General features: G+C 43.9%; 1 protein-coding gene across 1 annotated transcript in view; it reads right to left on the reverse strand.

Moving 5' to 3' along the window:
* The window catches only part of OVA2 (tRNA synthetase class I (I, L, M and V) family protein), a 122,526-nt gene that overhangs the window by 77,241 nt on the left and 26,677 nt on the right, over positions 1–18,608 (reverse strand). The window contains exon 7 of the mRNA XM_087372987.1: positions 8,865–8,933. Within this exon, the coding sequence (XP_087229113.1) occupies positions 8,865–8,933 (69 nt within the window). The remainder of the gene's footprint in view (positions 1–8,864; positions 8,934–18,608) is intronic.

The following is an 18,608-nucleotide window of genomic DNA, read 5'->3' on the forward strand; positions in this document are numbered from 1 at the left end:
GCTGCTCCCGTGATCTGTAGTATAGGAAATAGATGTAGTGCTTAACATTTGGTATCAGAGCCCAAGGGAAGAGACCAAGGGAAGGTACTAGGAGCGTGGAGCGATTCGGCTACTTGTGACCTCCACGTGACGAACGGACGGATGGGATCGACGCTAACCTGCGACAGGCGACGACAAATTTGGAGAGGGCTGCCCGTGACAACGGACAGCAGGCGTGGAGCGTAGATGTGGCTGTTCGGTGGTCATCCCGCACTGCCTCAAGGAGAGTGCGGGGTGTTAGGCAAAGGCTTTGGAGCGCAGGTGATCTGAAGTGGTCAAGGGTGATCACGAAATAACTCGTAAGGTTGGCGCTGCCCGTGGTCTACGGTGGGCGTAACAGTAGCTCGTGAACGGGGAGACCCTTCGACACGAATAGAGAGAAAGATCGTCTCGTTAGTGACAGCGGAATAGTGGGCAGACTTCGCAGAGAACATTTCGTCAATTATGTTCTGAACAAGGCGATTCTAAATCGAGGCGAAATTGCTTCGTGGAGCTAAGGCGTGTATCCAGTCGGGATTACCTGCGATCCTTTTGGAAGGAATAGAGCCTATTATTCATTGAATTAGCTAGTGGAACACGGAATCAACGGAGACTAGAGGGATTGCAAAAGATCGTTTCATTTGCCGTCATGCAGGAGCGAACGACCAGGGAGCTTTCTTTGGCCTTCGTCAATTCGGTGTTTTTTTTTTATTTTCTTGATTTAGTCGGTTGATGCTCCGCTTTCAAAAAAAAAAAAAAACAGCATCTCGTAAGTGATTAGTCTGCATGAAGGTTTGATGCTGTAGCAGGGACATTTTATGCTTGAGATTATGCCTATGTGCTTCAGTCAGAGTTAGTTTGCAGGAGCTTCCCTAGGATAGGGAAAAGCGCTATTTGGGATATATGCCTGTGTCAGTGTGCATGTGGGATTGCAGGAATTCCCTAGTATAGGGAATTGTGTCAGAGTGTCACTACACTGAATTGCGTCAGTTTGTAAATACAGTTTTCTAGCGGTTTTTAAAAAAAAAACAAAACAAACCAAAACAAAACACCCATTGAACTGGATGGAAGCAGAAGAAGGGGCTTCCAGGAGGGACCCTGGTGAGTCAGGAGTCCGGCCAACCCAGTAGGTGTCGCGCCCAGTAGCTCATACCTTATCTGGCAGGATTACATTGCTTGAGGATGCCTTGCAACAGTTATTAGCGGAGCAGTTACAGGCCAATGCAGGGCAGTCTGACCTTAGGAGAGCGATACACAGTATGTCTGCCAAACCTTCTCGAGAGGAGAAGGGAAAGGCTCCAATGGAACCGGAGTCTAGTGTCCATACGGTCGAGCCTAGGAAGGCTAAAGTACCAAATATTGCCAATTATAGACCGGAAAAGTATTCTAGTCGGATGAATGACCATAGTTCCGATGTCATTGAGACCTGGTTACACAAATGGGACGAGCGTTCGCCATTTGTGAAATCAAAAATGACATCAAGAAGATCCGCGAGGCCACCTACATATTTAGTGAGGCAGCAGATAGGTGGTGGATTAAGCAACAAAAAGATGGTATAGCATCCACTACCTGGGAGGGGTTTAAAAGAGAATTCAGGAAACACTTCTTACCTCCTGACGAAGCATCCCGAGCTTGGGATCAATATAGGAACCTTCGTGAGAGAAATTTATCGGTGTCAGAATACCTGATAAGTTTCGAGAGAGTGTAATGAAAGTTGATGAACCCCTGCCTCAATCAATCCAAGTGAAAGATTTCATATTTGGATTGAATGATCGAATAAAAATGGAAGTTCGGGCTAAGTATGCGAACACGTTAGATGATGCATTAGCCATAGCCCTGAACTATGAAGATGCCAAGGGCAGCAAGCCAAGTGGGTTTGCACAGGTCGGAACCCAGTATGGGTATCCGAAGAAATCTGGGTTTAAGAGGAAATGGATTAGTAAAGGGAGTGGTTCTCAGCCGAGTGGTCAAGCCAAGCAGGCGAAACCGGCTGAAACTCCTAAACCAAGTACCACCATTGAAGTGAAGAGGAAAGTAACCCCAATGGCAGCCCGGGCTTGGTCTAAGTCTCCCTTAAACCCAGAACAAAGGGAAAAAGCGAGGAGAGAAGGCTTATGTTTTGGTTGCCTTCAGCCTCATCAATGGAAGGATTGTCCACGTAACAAAGATCGTCGAATGGCTGAGATGGTGATCTCAGAATGCGACGTGGAGATGGAGGGAAGTCCCAGAGCGGAAGAGATGCAGATTCAGCTAGCGGGATCTTCTCAGAGGTTAGTACCTTGTTTGTTATGTGTGTCTGTTGATAAGCTAGTGACGAGTGCACCTAATAACATCATATCTAAGCCCACAGCAACGAGGTATACAGCCTTTAATGATACGGAGTTAATTGAAATGAAAGGGCAAGTGGCCAATCATGATGTCATTGTGTTGTTTGACTAGGCGTCAACTCACAATGTGATTAACTCCAAGCTCGTGAAGAGGCTGAAATTGAAGACAAGTCCATCTGACTATGCGTATACAGTCAGGATGGCAGATGGAAGTTCGACTGAAGTATGGGACCAAAGGGTTACCCAGTTGGAGCTTCGGATTCAGGACTATGCTGAGAAGCTTGATTTTGAAATGACCAAGCTTGCTCATGCAGATATAGCCCTGGATATGGCGTGGCATTCTAGGAAGAATCCAACCATTGATTGGAAAAGGCACGTATATCAATTCAAGATGAATGATGTGCTTTATGTCTTGAGAGGTGAGAAAGATATACCTCAGGGACCGTTGGTTTCCGTGATGGAAAACCGAAAAGCTCAAGAGGAGCTTTTATTCCTTTGCACAGCATCGGTAGAGCCGGTTGATGATTCTTCGATTAGCACTGATGTTACGCAAAGTGGTGAGATGGCCAAGCTGGCTAATCTTATAACAAATGAGTTCTCTCAATGTTTTAGGGATGAACTACCTTATGGGTTACCTCCAGTGCGGAATGTTCAGCATAAAATTGAACTGATCCCGGGGGCAGAACCTGTAAATAGACCTCCCTATAGAATGAGCTTTACTGAAGAGGCGGAGGTGCGTAGACAACTGAAAGAATACCTCAAGTTGGGGCAGATTCAACCAAGTTTCTCACCTTTTGCTTCGCCAGTGATATTAAAGAAGAAAAAGGATGATACGTTTCGCCTCTGTATAGATTACAGAGCATTGAATAATATCACTGTTAAGCACAGGTATCCGATGGCTCGGATTGATGATTTGCTAGATGCATTACATGGAGCCGTGATTTTCAGCAAGATAGATCTTAAGTGTGGCTACCATTAGATCCGGATAAGAGCCGAGGATGTGCATAAAACCGCTTTCAGAAGCAGGTTTGGTCATTATGAGTTTTTGGTAATGCCCTTCGGACTTACCAATGCTCCAGCGACATTCGTCATGCTTATGAACAATTTACTACGTCCGTATATCGGAAAGTTTGTAGTACATTTTATTGACGATATTTTGATATTCGGTAAAAGTATTACTGAACATCGTGAACACTTAAGAAAAGTGTTCAGTACTTTGAGGAAAGCCAGTCTTTATATAAATAGAAAGAAAACTATACTGTGTATGGTTAGGCTTGAATATTTAGATTCATAATTACTCCAGAGGGGGTAGAAATGGATCTGAAGAAAGTGGCTGCGATACTAACTTGGCCAATCCCTCAAAGTCTAGCCACGTTGCGATCATTCTTGGGATTTGTCCAATTTTATAGAAGGCATATCAGAGGATATTCCGAAATAGTATCGCCATTGACTAATGTGACCTCAGATAAAGTACCTTTTAGTTGGGGACAGAATCAACAAGAAAGTTTTAACACCATAAAACAAGCTGTGGTCACAGGATCAATGTTAAAAATAGTTGATCCCCAGAAACCGTTGTTCCTGGAAACCGATGCAAGTGGCATTGCGGTAGGAGCAGTTCTCCTTCAAGAGGGAAGGCCAGTAGCCTTTGAAAGCAAGAAGCTTTCTCCCTCTCAAAGGAATTGGCCAACTCATGAATTGGAGTTGTATGCTATTATCCATGCTTTGAAAACATGGAGGCATTATTTGTATGGTTCAGAGTTTTATGTGGATGTGGATCATGATACTCTGAAACATTTTTGTAAACAGCCTAACTTGAGGGGCCACCAAGCTAGGTGGGTAGAGCTCATGCAGGAGTTTAATTTAACGATTCGGTACCGAAGAGGAAAAGATAATAAGGTTGCTGATGCGTTGTCTCGCATTATGCACAACCTGAGTTTCACGGTATTAGAGAGTGTCTAATGACCGAGATTAGAGAAACTCAAAAGGTGGACGAGTTTGTCCAAAGCTTATGGCCTAAGGCTTATGTGTTAAAACCCGGGGAAAATGAAAAGGATGACTTGACATCCAAAAAAGGCCAAACATATGCAAGATATACCATAAGGGATGGTATGTTAGAAAGAAATGGCAAGGTGGTAGTACCTAGTCAGAATGATCTCAGGCAGAGAGTCATTCGACAGTGCCATGATAGCCCGTGTGCGGGACATCCAGGAGTCGAGAAGACATATGATCTCGTGAAACGAGATTTCTTTTGGCCAAAGATGAAAAAGCATATTCATGAATATGTGACACGGTGTTTCTCGTGTCAAGTAAGCAAGGCCAAGAGGGTGAAGCCACCCGAACTTTTACAGCCCTTGGAAATACCACTAAGTAAGTGGGAGAGCATTTCCATGGACTTTATTGTAGGGCTGCCTACAACACAAGGAGGGTATGATTCTATCCTTGTGGTGGTTGATCGTCTAACCAAGATGGCTCACTTCATTCCGACTAGGGAGTCTATTGGTGCCCCGCAAGTGGCGGATTTGTTCATTAGACATACATTTCGTCTACATGGATTGCCGAGATCGATAGTGTCAACAGAGATGTCGGATTTACCGGTCATTTTTGGACAGCGGTATTTGAGACACTAAGGACTGGGTTGGGAATGAGTAGTGGGAATCATCCTGAGACGGATGGTCAGATGGAAAGAGTCAACCAGACTTTAGAGGATATGCTGAGGGCATATGTGTCATTGAGGCAACATACATGGGACAAGTGGTTGCCATTGTTGGAGTTTGCCTACAATGATAGAAAACATTCCTCTACAGGGTTCAGTCCGTTTGAGCTGAACTATGGTTATAGACCAGCAAATCCAACTATAGTTGGAGTACCTCAGAAAGTGCCTAGTGCCGCGAACTTTGTGGTTCTGATGCGGGAGATGCTAGCACTTGCGAGAGCTAATATCCGCCAGGCTGTGGATAGAGCCAAGGTGTATGCGGATGAAAACCGGTCTATAAGAGTATTTAAGGAAGGAGAAAAAGTTTTTCTCAAAGTTCCTTTGCACTCGAAGTCGTTGACTTCAGGAGAGTGTGCTAAGTTATCACCTCGATACTGTGGGCCGTGGTTAATTCTAAAGAGAATAGGCAAAGTAGCCTATAAATTAGAATTGCCACAGGGGTGTAAGGTGCACCCGGTTTTTCATGTTTCGCGCTTAAAGAAATTTTTACATACAGGTGACTCACTAATCGAAGGTGTGGTTTTGTTTCAGGAGATACAGGATAATGCGAGGCGCAAACCAACAAGAATCCTGGACCGAGGGACAATGCAAATACAAAATCGGAAGATACCCACGGTATTGGTTACATGGCATGGTCAGCCTCTATCCGAAGCTACCTGGGAATCCGTATACCAGTTGCGGAGAGTGTTCCCAGACTTTATCATTGAGGACGCTGGTGTCTCAAGAGGAAAGGAATGTTACGCTCTAGCCGAGGTTGCATGACCTCGGAAGAATCAGTCGACATTTCCCTTAAAGGATCTATATTTGTAATATATATTTGTTTGCGCTTCATGTAAATGATCGGGAGGGAATTAATGTCAAGGTCCTAGGTGAGGGTTGATAGCACCAGACTAGGTGGATCTAAGGCTAAGGGCCTAATGCAAGGTATGTGCCTAGGGGCAAAGGATATTAATGCATCCCAAGAGAGGGGTGAAATGTTGCATTAGGAAGGCCCTGTGATGATGACATGTGGCATCTAGATCCAACTAGGGAGATGGGGCTTCTTGAAGCTAGAGAGAGAAGAGAATGTGTGATTTACGTATGTTTTTCTGATTCGTAATTTTCCGTTAGCTCGTATGCTTCAGCAAGGTTGGCTGGGAGGAAAGAATTGGTGCTGCTCCCGTGATCTGTAGTATAGGAAATAGATGTAGTGCTTAACACATATGGACGCACTAGAGGGGAGAGAGACTTGATAATCAACCTTGGGAAGACCAAGGTCATGATCTTCAACACCTCACGTGCTATACTACACCGACATAGTTTCACTTACCGAGGTAAGCCAATAGAGATATTGCATTCCTACACATACTTGGGGGCAGTCTTCACAGGGCCAGTTTACGGGATGGCACATGCAGCCAGAGCATGACTCACGCGTGGATAGGGAGCCGAGTAGAGAGACAGTGCTTGCAGGCTTACTTTCAGGTACCCCCGACGAAAGGCTAGCTTTTTAACAACCTGGTGAAGCCGACTATCATGTACGCAGCACCTTTCTGGGGAGTGACCTCTTGACAACAGAGTGGAAGAGATTTGAGCGGCTACATGTGGTTATCGGTGCCAGGATAATTCGGAGTAAGCCCTCAGTTCCACATCAGATAGTACAGGCAGGGTTCGCCATGACACCTCTCCAAGTCGATGCCATGTTTCAAACAGTGAATTGCCTCGTATGGGCCTTACCTCACGCGAGACTATAGAGGTTGGCACTAGAGTCTTCCATAGGACTAGCAGAGAGCGGGGCTGATACATGGTATGCACGCATCTCCACATGGTTTGCCAGCCCGATATCCAGATGGACCGGCTGCCCCCCTTCCAATATAGCATTGATGCACCACCCGAGTTGCTCCCCCATGATGAGATTAACAGTATCATACGGTTAGTTCTCCTCTCAAGCTCTATACACCTCAAACTTGGGGAGGGGACCAGGAGTTCAGGAGTTCCCACCAAGATCCAATTCTACCGCTCGTGATCATTTCTTGAGAGTATTGGAGGATGGACTCATCATCAAATCGCAGTACCTTGAGGATAGAGGAGTCTCACATGCACTAAGGATTGCTATTGGTCACATACAGGTCTCGTCACATCAACTGGGGATCAGGGCAAGGAGAGCCGTTGGCATACCTAGAGAGTAGCGGATCTGTAGATTATGCATATTGGAGACAGTTGAGACAAAGGAACATTTCTTATGTGTCTGCCCAGCCTACTCTCACATCCAGGGATGCTATCACTGTCTCTTTCACGAGAGGCATGGCTTTGGTCCACTCTCCCAGCTAACCCACTTCCACGATAAGGTCTGTATTGGACTCTATTTGATCGAGATGCGACGACACAGAGAGACGCTACTACGACAAATCACACAGCAACATGCATTCACAACACCACAGGTGTTGAGGCTGACCGATCATAGCGACATGTCACAAACTTCTATGTATTAGAGTCAGATCCGGGGCACCGGGGGGGGTGGAGGATGAGGAGTTAACAGACATGCAAGCAGCATGGATCAACAGAGGGGCGACACAGTACCACCGATTCCACGCATGACACGGAGAGGGACTATACACAAGTCGAGCAGACCATGCCCTCAACCACAGCAAGAGAAAGCCCAACAAAGGCAGATCCGAGATATCTTTGCAGCCCACCGAAGAGCTACCACAGTGCCGGATTTCGAACACTGAGTTTTGTTTCTGAGATTTTTGAGGTATATAGTTTAGCTTAGCATAGCAATCAGCAAGGGCCCTAGCGCGCCCTTTGCTTCAGCTCTTTGTGGCTTGTATGAGTTTCTTTTCCAAGTTATGTACTTTGTCCCATAGGCCCGTGAGGTCTCCCAAGGATGTTAATTAGTCTCTCTCTGTCTCTCTCTCCACGTATATATGTATATACATACATATATGTGTGTATGTGTGTGTGTATGTTGTACATAATATGATGTTCATAGTTTCACCCCAAAAAAAAAGTGTATATGTTGTACATACATACATATATACACACACACACACTTTTTTTTTGTGAAACCACTAAATTTATAATAAGAAAAACTTTTTACAATAAGAATAGCCTCAAAAACAAACTATTCTGAAAAATCAAAAGCAGTGGGAAAACACCTCTAAAGAAGATACATCTAAGTCATTCTCATGGCAAGCATCATACAGAGATTGCCGTAATGATGCTCTAAAAAACTCACACACACACAAACACACTTTTTTTTAGTGAAAACTTTTGAGTGCTTTATATTACAAGAGAGCTATCCAGAAAAAACACACATATACATATACATAAATACACACACACTTTTTTTTAGTGGAAACTTTTTATTGATTATATTACAGGAGTAGCAATCTCAAAATGAGGCAGCCGAAATTACCTCAGCTGAAAATCTCAGTGTATGCTAGATATATATATCATGATCTATGCAGTGCGTCTGCAAGCAATCAAAGAAGGATTGCTGCAGAAATACACACACACACACACACATATATACCTTTGTAAGACTAGAATATATCCAATCGTACAAATTTAGATTTTCTGTTTATTTATTTACTTGTTTGTTTGTTTGTTTGTTTGTTTATTCACGTTAATATTTATATTTATATTTATATTTATTTATTTACTTGTTTGTTTGTTTGTTTATGTTTATATTTATATTTTATTTATATATATGCGCGTTTGAGAGTGACGAGGATCATTATAGCAACAACTCTGATGTGCTTTTGCAATACCACTCAGCAACATAAATGCAAATCAAAAAATAGTCAAGGGGCAAACGCACCGCTAACCTGAGCAGCTTCATAGTCGGGATTTAAAGTGAGGTAAGGGTTGCTCCAATCCGCCCATATACCATACCTCTGCACAATAGAAAGCACAATACATCATGGACAATATGAATTAAACAAATGCATTTCACAAACTTCTACTAGAAATAAATAATATAGTTGAGCACTCAATGGTACTTCATTAAGTGTTGCATCTGAAGGGTAGAATCAAAGCATCCTTTCTTGTCATTCAACTTTTTTTTGTAAGAGGACCTTTGGTATTACAATCAACGTTTTTTGAAGAGAACACAACCTCCCCTAAAGGAAACAACCACCTTTGGGAACAAGAATTTTGACATATAGTCTAAATTATTAGATTATAGATATACATTCTCAACAGATATCACGAGTAACCAAGCACTCACAACCTCCTAATGAGAATTTATATCAGATTTTCTGTATGCCTTCAAATTAGGTCAATAAAATTTTTTTACACAAGCCCTTAAAAATCTCCTTTATCTCTAGGAAAACTTCAAATTACGAAGAAGCTAAACGTGACAGAAGCAGCCTTATGAAATTTACATTTTGCTGAGGTAGGATGCAAAAGCTTGAATGGAAAAGAATGTTGTACAATGGTGAGAGCATGATAGAAGTAGCCTTATGAAATCTACATTTTGCTGAGGTAGGATGCAAAAGCTTGAAGGGAAAATAATGTTGTACAATGGTCAGCTCTGACACACGTAAAGCTTCTTGAGATTGCATGTATTCCCACTTGTTACGCTCAAAATGCAAAAACTAAAACGTACCCTTCTAGTTTCATTGCAGGCAACACAATAGAAAATTTAACACCATAGAGAAAGTGCACACACAAAATTATTTTTGTTTCCAATGAGCAGTAGCGAATATAGAGTGGTCGCACACAATAAATACAAGTTGCAATGCACCATTTCGAGGAGGTGACTCCTTCATGGGCACACCCTTGGTAAAAGGGTGGTTTTATAAATCCACTTAAGGCCATTAATAGTGATGGGCACACCCTTGGCAAAGGGTGGTTTTATCCCATACAAAAATCCACTTTAACGCCATTAATAGTTGCACCCAATTTGAAATCCTACCAGCCCAGCGACGTACATGTGTGTACATCTTTAACTACTATTGGACACTACTATCATCAAGGCCTGTGATTTTTATTGAAAACCCTCAACAAGATCTAGGCCACAAAACAACTTCCCCCAATGAAACTTATGTTGGATCATCAACATGAATCACATAGCCACGGCAACAATAACAACGCTAATAACAAACCTCATACTTATGTTGCAAAAGCAACCTCCATATATTCGATACTCTTCAAAGAATCTCCATCCATCCACTAAGCATTTGATGATGGTGTTTCTTAAACGTCAACAAATAATGCATCCTTGTTTGCTTACATAGTACGAATCTACCCACTAAGAATTTGATGATGGATGTTTCTTGAGCTTCAACATATGATGCATCCTTGATTGCTTACACACAGTACCCTTCTCTTCAGAAAAAAGAACTTGTTTCAAGCACAATGGCTTCCTCACTTGGTCCTTTTTCAGCCAAAAGTTTGTACATGAGGTTATATCTTATAAATTGTGACATGAAAAATGCCCTTCGTTCTCGATGAACATGTTTAGTCTTGAGATTGTTTGGCCTGTGCTAAGAAAATCTATCTCCTTCCTTGAAAAGGTCCACTGTATTTTTTGTTAGCTTTATATCTTGGATAGCCGTCAAATTAATTAGATTCTTTGACCATCACGATATCTTTAGAAGAGCCCTATTTCCATCTTTGGATTGCCAAAAACCTCTCTTATGTTCAATGTTTTCTCATATTGGAAGTGAGACTTGAGCTTCTCTACAAATGTCCTTTAGCGTGCTCAAGTACTTCTTAAATATTCACAACAGATTGATCAGCATCAATAACCCTCTCCCAAATGTGTGTGCCTAGGTTTGGAAGGGTCTGACCATACATAGTTTTAAATGGGGATTCACTCTGACCATCCATTCGGGAGTGAGATGCATTAGAAATTTGTGAATTGTTCCAAGGTTTTCAAATAAAGCAGTTACAAATGGTGAACAAACTTCGCATCACTATTAGAAGTATGGGCTAGAATGTCCATGAAGTCTGAAGATCTTTCAGGATGAAAAAGCTTCGCAGTTTCAAATGCTATAACATCCTTTCTATAAGGGATGAACTGGACTTGTTTAATCAACTATCCATCACAATCAAACCTGATATTCAAAAAACCCATAGTCTGTGATGATTTTGTTCCCATCCAGAAAGGAATAAAAAGAGGTTTTATCGTCAAACACACTAATACATTGCTGCATAGTTGCATATACACTCGTAACTAACATCATGAACCGTACATAACGCACATACATATGGCACCTTTATGGTACTTGTATTAAACCTGAGAACAAAACCAAAAGTCCTGAAATACTAAATCTCATTATCCTATTTTTTCTATTTGAATTTACTTCTTGTAGGTGGACATTAAGATGACATGACATATGCGACATCCTTCTAATACATGACTCTTTGCTTAAAGTTTCTACCTGCTCATGCATGATGCTCATTCTGCACAATTCTTTATAGAATGATAAACTTGTTAGAAAACAGACTCAGAGGTTGGCTGCTGTAGCCAATATGCCCATCATGGAAGAATGTAAAGAAACGTAGCCCACGAATCACACAATGCTAAAATCAAATCTCGTTCCTTACCATTGTAGATAGAGATAGATACAGACACAAATCTCTAACAATGCAAGGTAAAGTAGAACAGCAAAATATGTTATGTAGATTGCTCCCAAGATGGACTAAAACTGTTACAAAAGTATGCTCAGCGTGCCTCCTTCTAGCAGATAGGGGACCGCCTAATGTGAACTTCAGTACCTAACAGAGTTGTCTTCTACCTCCTCCTCGCACCTTCAATCCTCTGTCAGCCTGTGTGCTCCAAGGGAGTTTCAATGGGCTGCTTGGATGCCACTCCATCAGACCTCCTTGCTACTCTGCAATGCAGCCAATACAATCTATATGTGTTGATCCCAGACCTCCCTGCTGCATCTATATGCAGCCAATTGTGAGGCTCACTAAATGAATTGCAAGTCCCCCGGCCTTTTATGGGTTAGAACCCGGCTGATCTGGCTGACCAGATCTACAGACTGGGCCAACCCTATCTTTAACGACAACCACTTTGCCACGTGGCAGACTCTAACTAACCTGCCTGACAGCTTTAATGACCCGACTGCATACTGCAGTCTACTGACCCGTGTGGCCATGTGGCAGGCACCTATAGAACCACCTTCTCCTGTTCTGCCAACCACTGCACCTGTCTGCTACAGACACGTGTACCTTTATCTGCCGGCCTGCCGCAGGCTCTGCTGCCTGTTCAAAGCCCTAATTAAAGCCTCTTGCGTCCCCATCACCTGGGCCTCATTCCAACCTCTGTCAGGCCCTAAACCAGACCCATAGAGACAGTCATGTTTGCCGACCTGCAAAGAAGTTTTCGGTGCCTTACAGTCGGCCTTAGGGACTGTCCACACTGCCCACATGGCAGACAATCTGATGAATCCCTGTTCAGCCCATCTAGCGCCCTTTTCACACACAGATCCCTTACATGTTGCGGGTACACCTCCCCTGTGTCATCCTCATTTGGGGACTCACACATGGGGAGGTGACCCCTATAATCCCAACACCCCGTCTGAAACCTGCCTTCAGATAAACTACAGGGCGGTGAATGAATATTAACCAGCAAGTACTATTATTTCAGCCACTTAAATAATACTTTCAGCAACACAAAGAGCACACGGAATCCAAAAGGGGGAGCAGATTGCTCCTGCTCAGAAACTGGAAACCCGATTGGCCCCAAACCTTTGCGCCCCTTTCAGTATTTCTTTATTCAGAAGGCAAAATTACAGCAAGGCTAAATGCCCTTGCACCTGTCCAAACACAGCCCAACTCAATCTCAACACTAGCAAGCACAAGCAACCTGCTACTCAGCCAATCCCTGGCTCAAAAAGGAATCCAAATCAGTGCATAATCCATGGCCAACAGTTCCAAAAATCCCATCAACACCTACAAGGCAGAATCACCCTCTTCCTGGCTGTCCAAGCCTCAATCCCTCAGACACAGAAAATTTGCACACAGCCCGGAGCTGTTACTAGCTGCCCGACTCAGCCACACAGCTCTCACAGGCTGTTACTAGTGCCAAACCTTTGCAGCCCTCCTGGGTATACTCTAGCTGACAGGGAAAAGAAGGCAACTCTCCGTGCAACCTATCTGATAAAGAATCCTGGAAGCAACTCTCTGCTGTCAAGAGCTGGCACGTAACCCCACACCCAGCAACTGACCCTAGATGAGAACGAATCAATCTAGAGGTTCCCTGGCTGTAGGAGAATCAATCTGGAAGCTCCAGGGCAGTAGACAAATTTCGTTTTTGAGCGTCTAGTAGCCCTGGTAACTCCCTGGTTGAAGGTGAATTCTTCTGGAGGGTCCTCGGCAGTAGGCGAATCAATCTAGAAGCTCATGGGCAATAGGCGAATTTCGTTATTGAGCTTTGGTAGCCCTGGCAGCTCCCTGGTTGATGGTGAATTCTTCTGGGAGGCTCCTCGGAAGTAGTCGAATTCTGTTTGTGAGTTTCTGGAAGCCCACAGAGTGCTTTGGTAGTCAAAAATCAGCTGGGAAAGTGCCCTGGGGCACTTTCCCAGCTTGTGATCTGCCTCTCTCTGCCTTCCTCCTCTCCTGAAAACTGCCTCCAAGTGAATTTCAACATTTCTGCTTGCTGCCCAGGCCGGCCAGCTTGCCAAACGTTGCCCCTGGAGCTATTTTTAGTGGTGGGATCTTACCCCTCTCTTGCCCTTCAGCTCCTTGCCTTAGCCCATGGAATTAATACACTGGATCAGCCCTTTTTACAATTCTAATCAATGAGAGGCTAAAGGTATTCACAGGTCTAGAAAATACACCTCCCCATGACACCGTCTCAATGACCCACTATGGTGCAACACCCACTCGTCGATGCAAATGCTCCATCAGCTCCACAGAGAAGCTCTCGCAAAGTTAGAGGCATCCTCAATATTTGGTCTTCGAATCCAGCTCATATTCCTCTAGGTCCAGTTCCACTGAGGTCAACACAATGCACGTACAATCCAAGTAGCACCAACCGTCCATGGTACGACCATCCTCGCTCATGAGCATGCCAACCTGCAGTGATTTGGCACTGGATGTAGACAAGTGCACACATGGCACCCTTGCGGGCGGCGCAACCTGCTTGAATATGAGAGATTAACGGAATCCCTGGTATGCTCTGATCACTGTGTATCACGACAGGCTCAATTAAACCTTCCACAATTGTGAAGGTGTCCTGTCACCAATCAGGCGTCGGAACAGCTCAGGAACCACTACATCTCGAGGAACATGTCACACCCCATCAAAGGAGTCTGAATAAAATCCCGCGTAAATATGGCATTCTGAATGAAAAAAGTGAAATGGATGGCCTTATGCGTGATATGTTTGCGCAAGCTGGGTGTAAACCCATCCACTGCAAGCTCGTGAGGCACCAAGGTGCACCCACTATCTTGGCAAGCTGAGGGGAGATGGCATCTTCTGAACTCCCCATATAGAACAGGACAATAAACTGATGCCCATTAGCTGTGACATACGCTCGAATGAATGCCTTCTTTTGATCTGAGAAATCCCCTCCTTACCTTGAAAGACCACCGTGGAAATGGCGTTCAAAGCAGGGAAGACGGCATTCGTACCTGAGGATAGAGGCGGGGTTGAAAGAGCCAATACATTGGCGATGAACGAAGTAGGCGCTTTTCCGGCCTTCTCGGCAAGCCATCCTTCTTGCCGTGCCCAGCGATGTGGTGGCAATGAAAGCAACGATGTTCTTGGTGGTATCGCTTATGCTTGTCGGGCTGTAGATAGCCTCCCGTAATGCCTGCTTTAGCCTTCTCATCCGGAGTCATCTTGGGCTTGGACTCCTTCTTTTGACCAGAAGCCTAGCCATCTTTCTTTTGGAACTAGTTGTCCTGATGACTGCTGCGGAGCTTTGGAATCTTTCTGGGCCTGCTAGGGCTTTCCCCCGTTCAGCATCATCTCTTGATTCTGTACGAGAGTCAGCGCCCGCTCGTAATCCGGTGGGTGGAAGTTTCGAATGGTATAACGGATGCTCGTGTCCAATCCTCGAATGAATTGCTTCATCTTGGCGCTCTCCGTCACACCCAACTGCTGCACCAGTGTGATATTGTATGTCAACACGGGCAAACCATTCTGGGAGAGACGAGAGAACCAAGTGAATGGTGTTACCTTTGTCGATGACAAAGCTGTGGCAGTGACGGCTGCTGTGCTCAAACTTGCCTGCATAGCGGCTATTAGCTAACATATGTTTGTGCTGGAGAAGCATCGCCTCTCAGTCTAGCTTTTGTTGCCTCTCTGCCTAGGCGAGCTCTACACGTTGCAGTGCCTCCTCATTTTTGCGTTCCTCACGCATCAACAAGAGCAGTTTTTTAAAATCTGTGGTTCCTCTTTCTTCTAGCGGTTTTTTTGCTTCTTTTTCCTCCAAACGTTAATTTGTTTGTCCAACTATCTTCTGCTTTCTTCCAGCTGGGATGAATGTTCTTCGAGTTGCTGCAGGAGGATCCGATTCTGCTCTAGAAGGTTCGCCATCAATTCTTGAGCACTTGGCGGAAGCGTATCTTGTTGGTAGTCTTTCTCCTCTTCAAAGTCTTCAAGGTTGAAATCTTTTCATGACCCTTCCATGGCGCTTAATTGTGTGTCCTTTCAGGATCTCAACACAACCATTCACTCACAGTAGTCAAGCTCGATACAGACCGAAGCTCTGATTTCAATGTAACATGCAAAGGTAATCTGATAGTGTAATTCACAGCAAGACCTTCTTTAAACCTTTAGCAAGAAATGAGCATTGTTTACCATAAAGAGAGAAAGGAGATCAGGATACAGAGAGAATAGAGTTGACAACCGATTGGGTCCCTGTACCACTGAGGGCCCCCTCCCCCAATCAGGGGAGAACTTGCTTTATACTTGGAGAACTAAGAAAATACAAAGAACAATCTTCGAGACAACACGGAACGCGCTTCTGAAGAGCTCACTGTGCACACGTATAGCAAACCCAAAGACCTGAGAGGCAACGCCGACCAATACCGAGACCTTGATGCTGTCCACACTGACAATGTAGGACGCTTCTGCAAGACAAGGGAGAGGCTTGTGCTGTCCACCGAAATGCACGGTCACAACATCGGTATTACGTTCCCTTTTTTGACACCTGTTCCATTACGCCTAAGTCTACGATGAATCACGGTACAGGCACACAAATTATCCTCCTAGCCTTATCTCGGTGTTCGCAAGCTTTTTTCGAAATCTCTTTTTCCATGAATAGCTCATGCTTGCAAAATCCACCAAGCACCAATTTCCTAGATGGACCTAGTATGCCACATGTCCTCATTTTAGGGTGCCTCCTAAATGCACCAAATCCCCTCTCTTCGGATATGCATTATTTCACTTGCCCCTAGGCACATTACACATTCAATGCATTTAAGACCCCTAGCCTTAGACCCATCTAGTCCGTGTCCTGTCACCCTCATCAAGGACCTTGACATTAACCCCTTTGACCATTTACATGAAGCCCAATAAATATAATACAAGCATTGATCCTTTAAAGAAAAAGGTCAATTTACCCTTCCGAGGTCATGTTATCTCAACTTGACGTAACATTCCTTCCCTCTTTAAGCATCAGCGTCCTCGATGATAAAGTCTGGAAACACTCTCCGTAACTAGTATACGAATTCCCAAGTAGCTTCTGATAGAGGTAAACCATGCCATGCAACCAACACTGTGGGTGTCTTCCAATTGCGTACTTGCATTGTTCCTCGGTCCAAGATTCTTGTTGGTTTGTGTCCGACATTGTCCTCTATCTCCTAAAACAAAGCAACACCCTCGATTAGTGAGTCACCTGTATGCAAAAATTTCTTTAAACAAGAAAGATGAAACACTGGGTGCACCTTACAACCCTGTGGTAATTCTAATTTATAGGCTACCTTGCCTATTCTTTTTAGAATTAACCACGGCCCACAATATCGGGGTGATAACTTAGCACACTCTCCTGCAGTCAAAGACTTTAAGTGCGAAGAAATTCTGGGAAAAACTTTTTCTCCTTCCTTAAATTCTCTAACGGATTCATCCGTATACGCCTTAGCTCTATCCATAGCTTGGCGGATGTTAGCTCTCGCAAGAGCTAGCATCTCCCACATCTGAACCACAAAGTTCATGCACTAGGCACTTTCTGAGGTACTCCAACTGTAGTTGGATTCGCTAGTCTATAACCATAGTTCAACTCAAACGGACTGAACACTGTAGAGGAATGTTTTCTATCATTGTAGGCAAATTCTAACAATGGCAACCACTGGTCCCATGTATGTTGCCTCAATGATACATATGCTCTAAGCATATCCTCTAAAATTTGGTTGATTCTTTCTGTCTGACCATCCATTACTGAATGATCCCCACTACTCATTCCCAACTCAGTCCTTAGTATCTCAAACACCGCACTCCAAAAATGACTGGTAAATTTGGCATCCCTGTCTGACACTATGGATTTGGGTAATCCATGCAAACGAAATATATGTTTAATAAACAAATCCGCCACTTGCCGGGTACTAACAGACTCTCTAGTTGAAATGAAGTCAGCCATCTTGGTAAGACGATCAACTATCACAAGGATAGAATCATATTCACCTTGTGTTGTAGGCAGACCTACAATAAAGTCCATGGAAATGCTCTCCCACCTACCTAGTGGTATTTCCAAAGGTTGTAAAAGTCCGGGTGGCTTCACCCGCTTTGCCTTACTTACCTGACACGAAAAACAACGTGTCACATATTCATGAAAATGTTTTTTCATCTTTGGCCAAAAGAAATCTCACTTCACGAGATCATATGTTTTCTCGACTCCTGGATGTCCCGCACATGGGCTATCATGGCATTCTTGAATGACTCTCTGCCTGAGATCATTCTGATTAGGTACTACTACCTTGCCATTTCTTTTCAGCATACCATCTCTTATGGTATATCTTGCATAAGTTTGACCTTTTTTGGATGCCAGGTCATCCTTTTTCCCGGGTTTAAATACATGAGCCTTAGGCCAAAGACTCTGGACGAACTCGTCTACTTTTTGAGTTTCTCTAATGTCGGTCATTAGAGCACTCTCTAATACCGTGAAACTCATATTATGCATAATGCGTGACAATGCATCTGCAACTTTATTATCCTTCCCTCTTCGGTACCGAATCGTCAAGTTAAACTCCTGCATGAGTTCTGCCCACCTAGCTTGGCGGCCTCTCAAGTCAGGTTGTTTACAAAAATGTTTCAAAGTATCATGATCAACATCAACATAAAACTCTGATCCATATAAATAATGTCTCCATGTTTTCAGAGCATGGACAACAACATACAACTCTAATTCATGAGTTGGCTAATTTCGTTGAGAGGGAGAAAGCTTCTTGCTTTCAAAGGCTACTGGCCTTCCCTCTTGGAGGAGAACTGCTACTACCGCAATGCCACTTGCATCAGTTTCGAGGAAAAACGATTTCTGGGGATCGACTATTTTTTAACACCGGTCCTGAGACCACAGCTTATTTTATGGTGTTAAAACTCTCATGTTGATTCTGTCGCCATATAAAAGGTACTTTATCTAAGGTTAGATCAGTCAATGGCGATACTATTTC

Source organism: Dipteris shenzhenensis, chromosome 3 (assembly GCF_047967505.1).
Source record: "Dipteris shenzhenensis isolate YYH24624 ecotype China chromosome 3, Dip_SZ_1.0, whole genome shotgun sequence".
NCBI lineage: Eukaryota > Viridiplantae > Streptophyta > Polypodiopsida > Gleicheniales > Dipteridaceae > Dipteris > Dipteris shenzhenensis.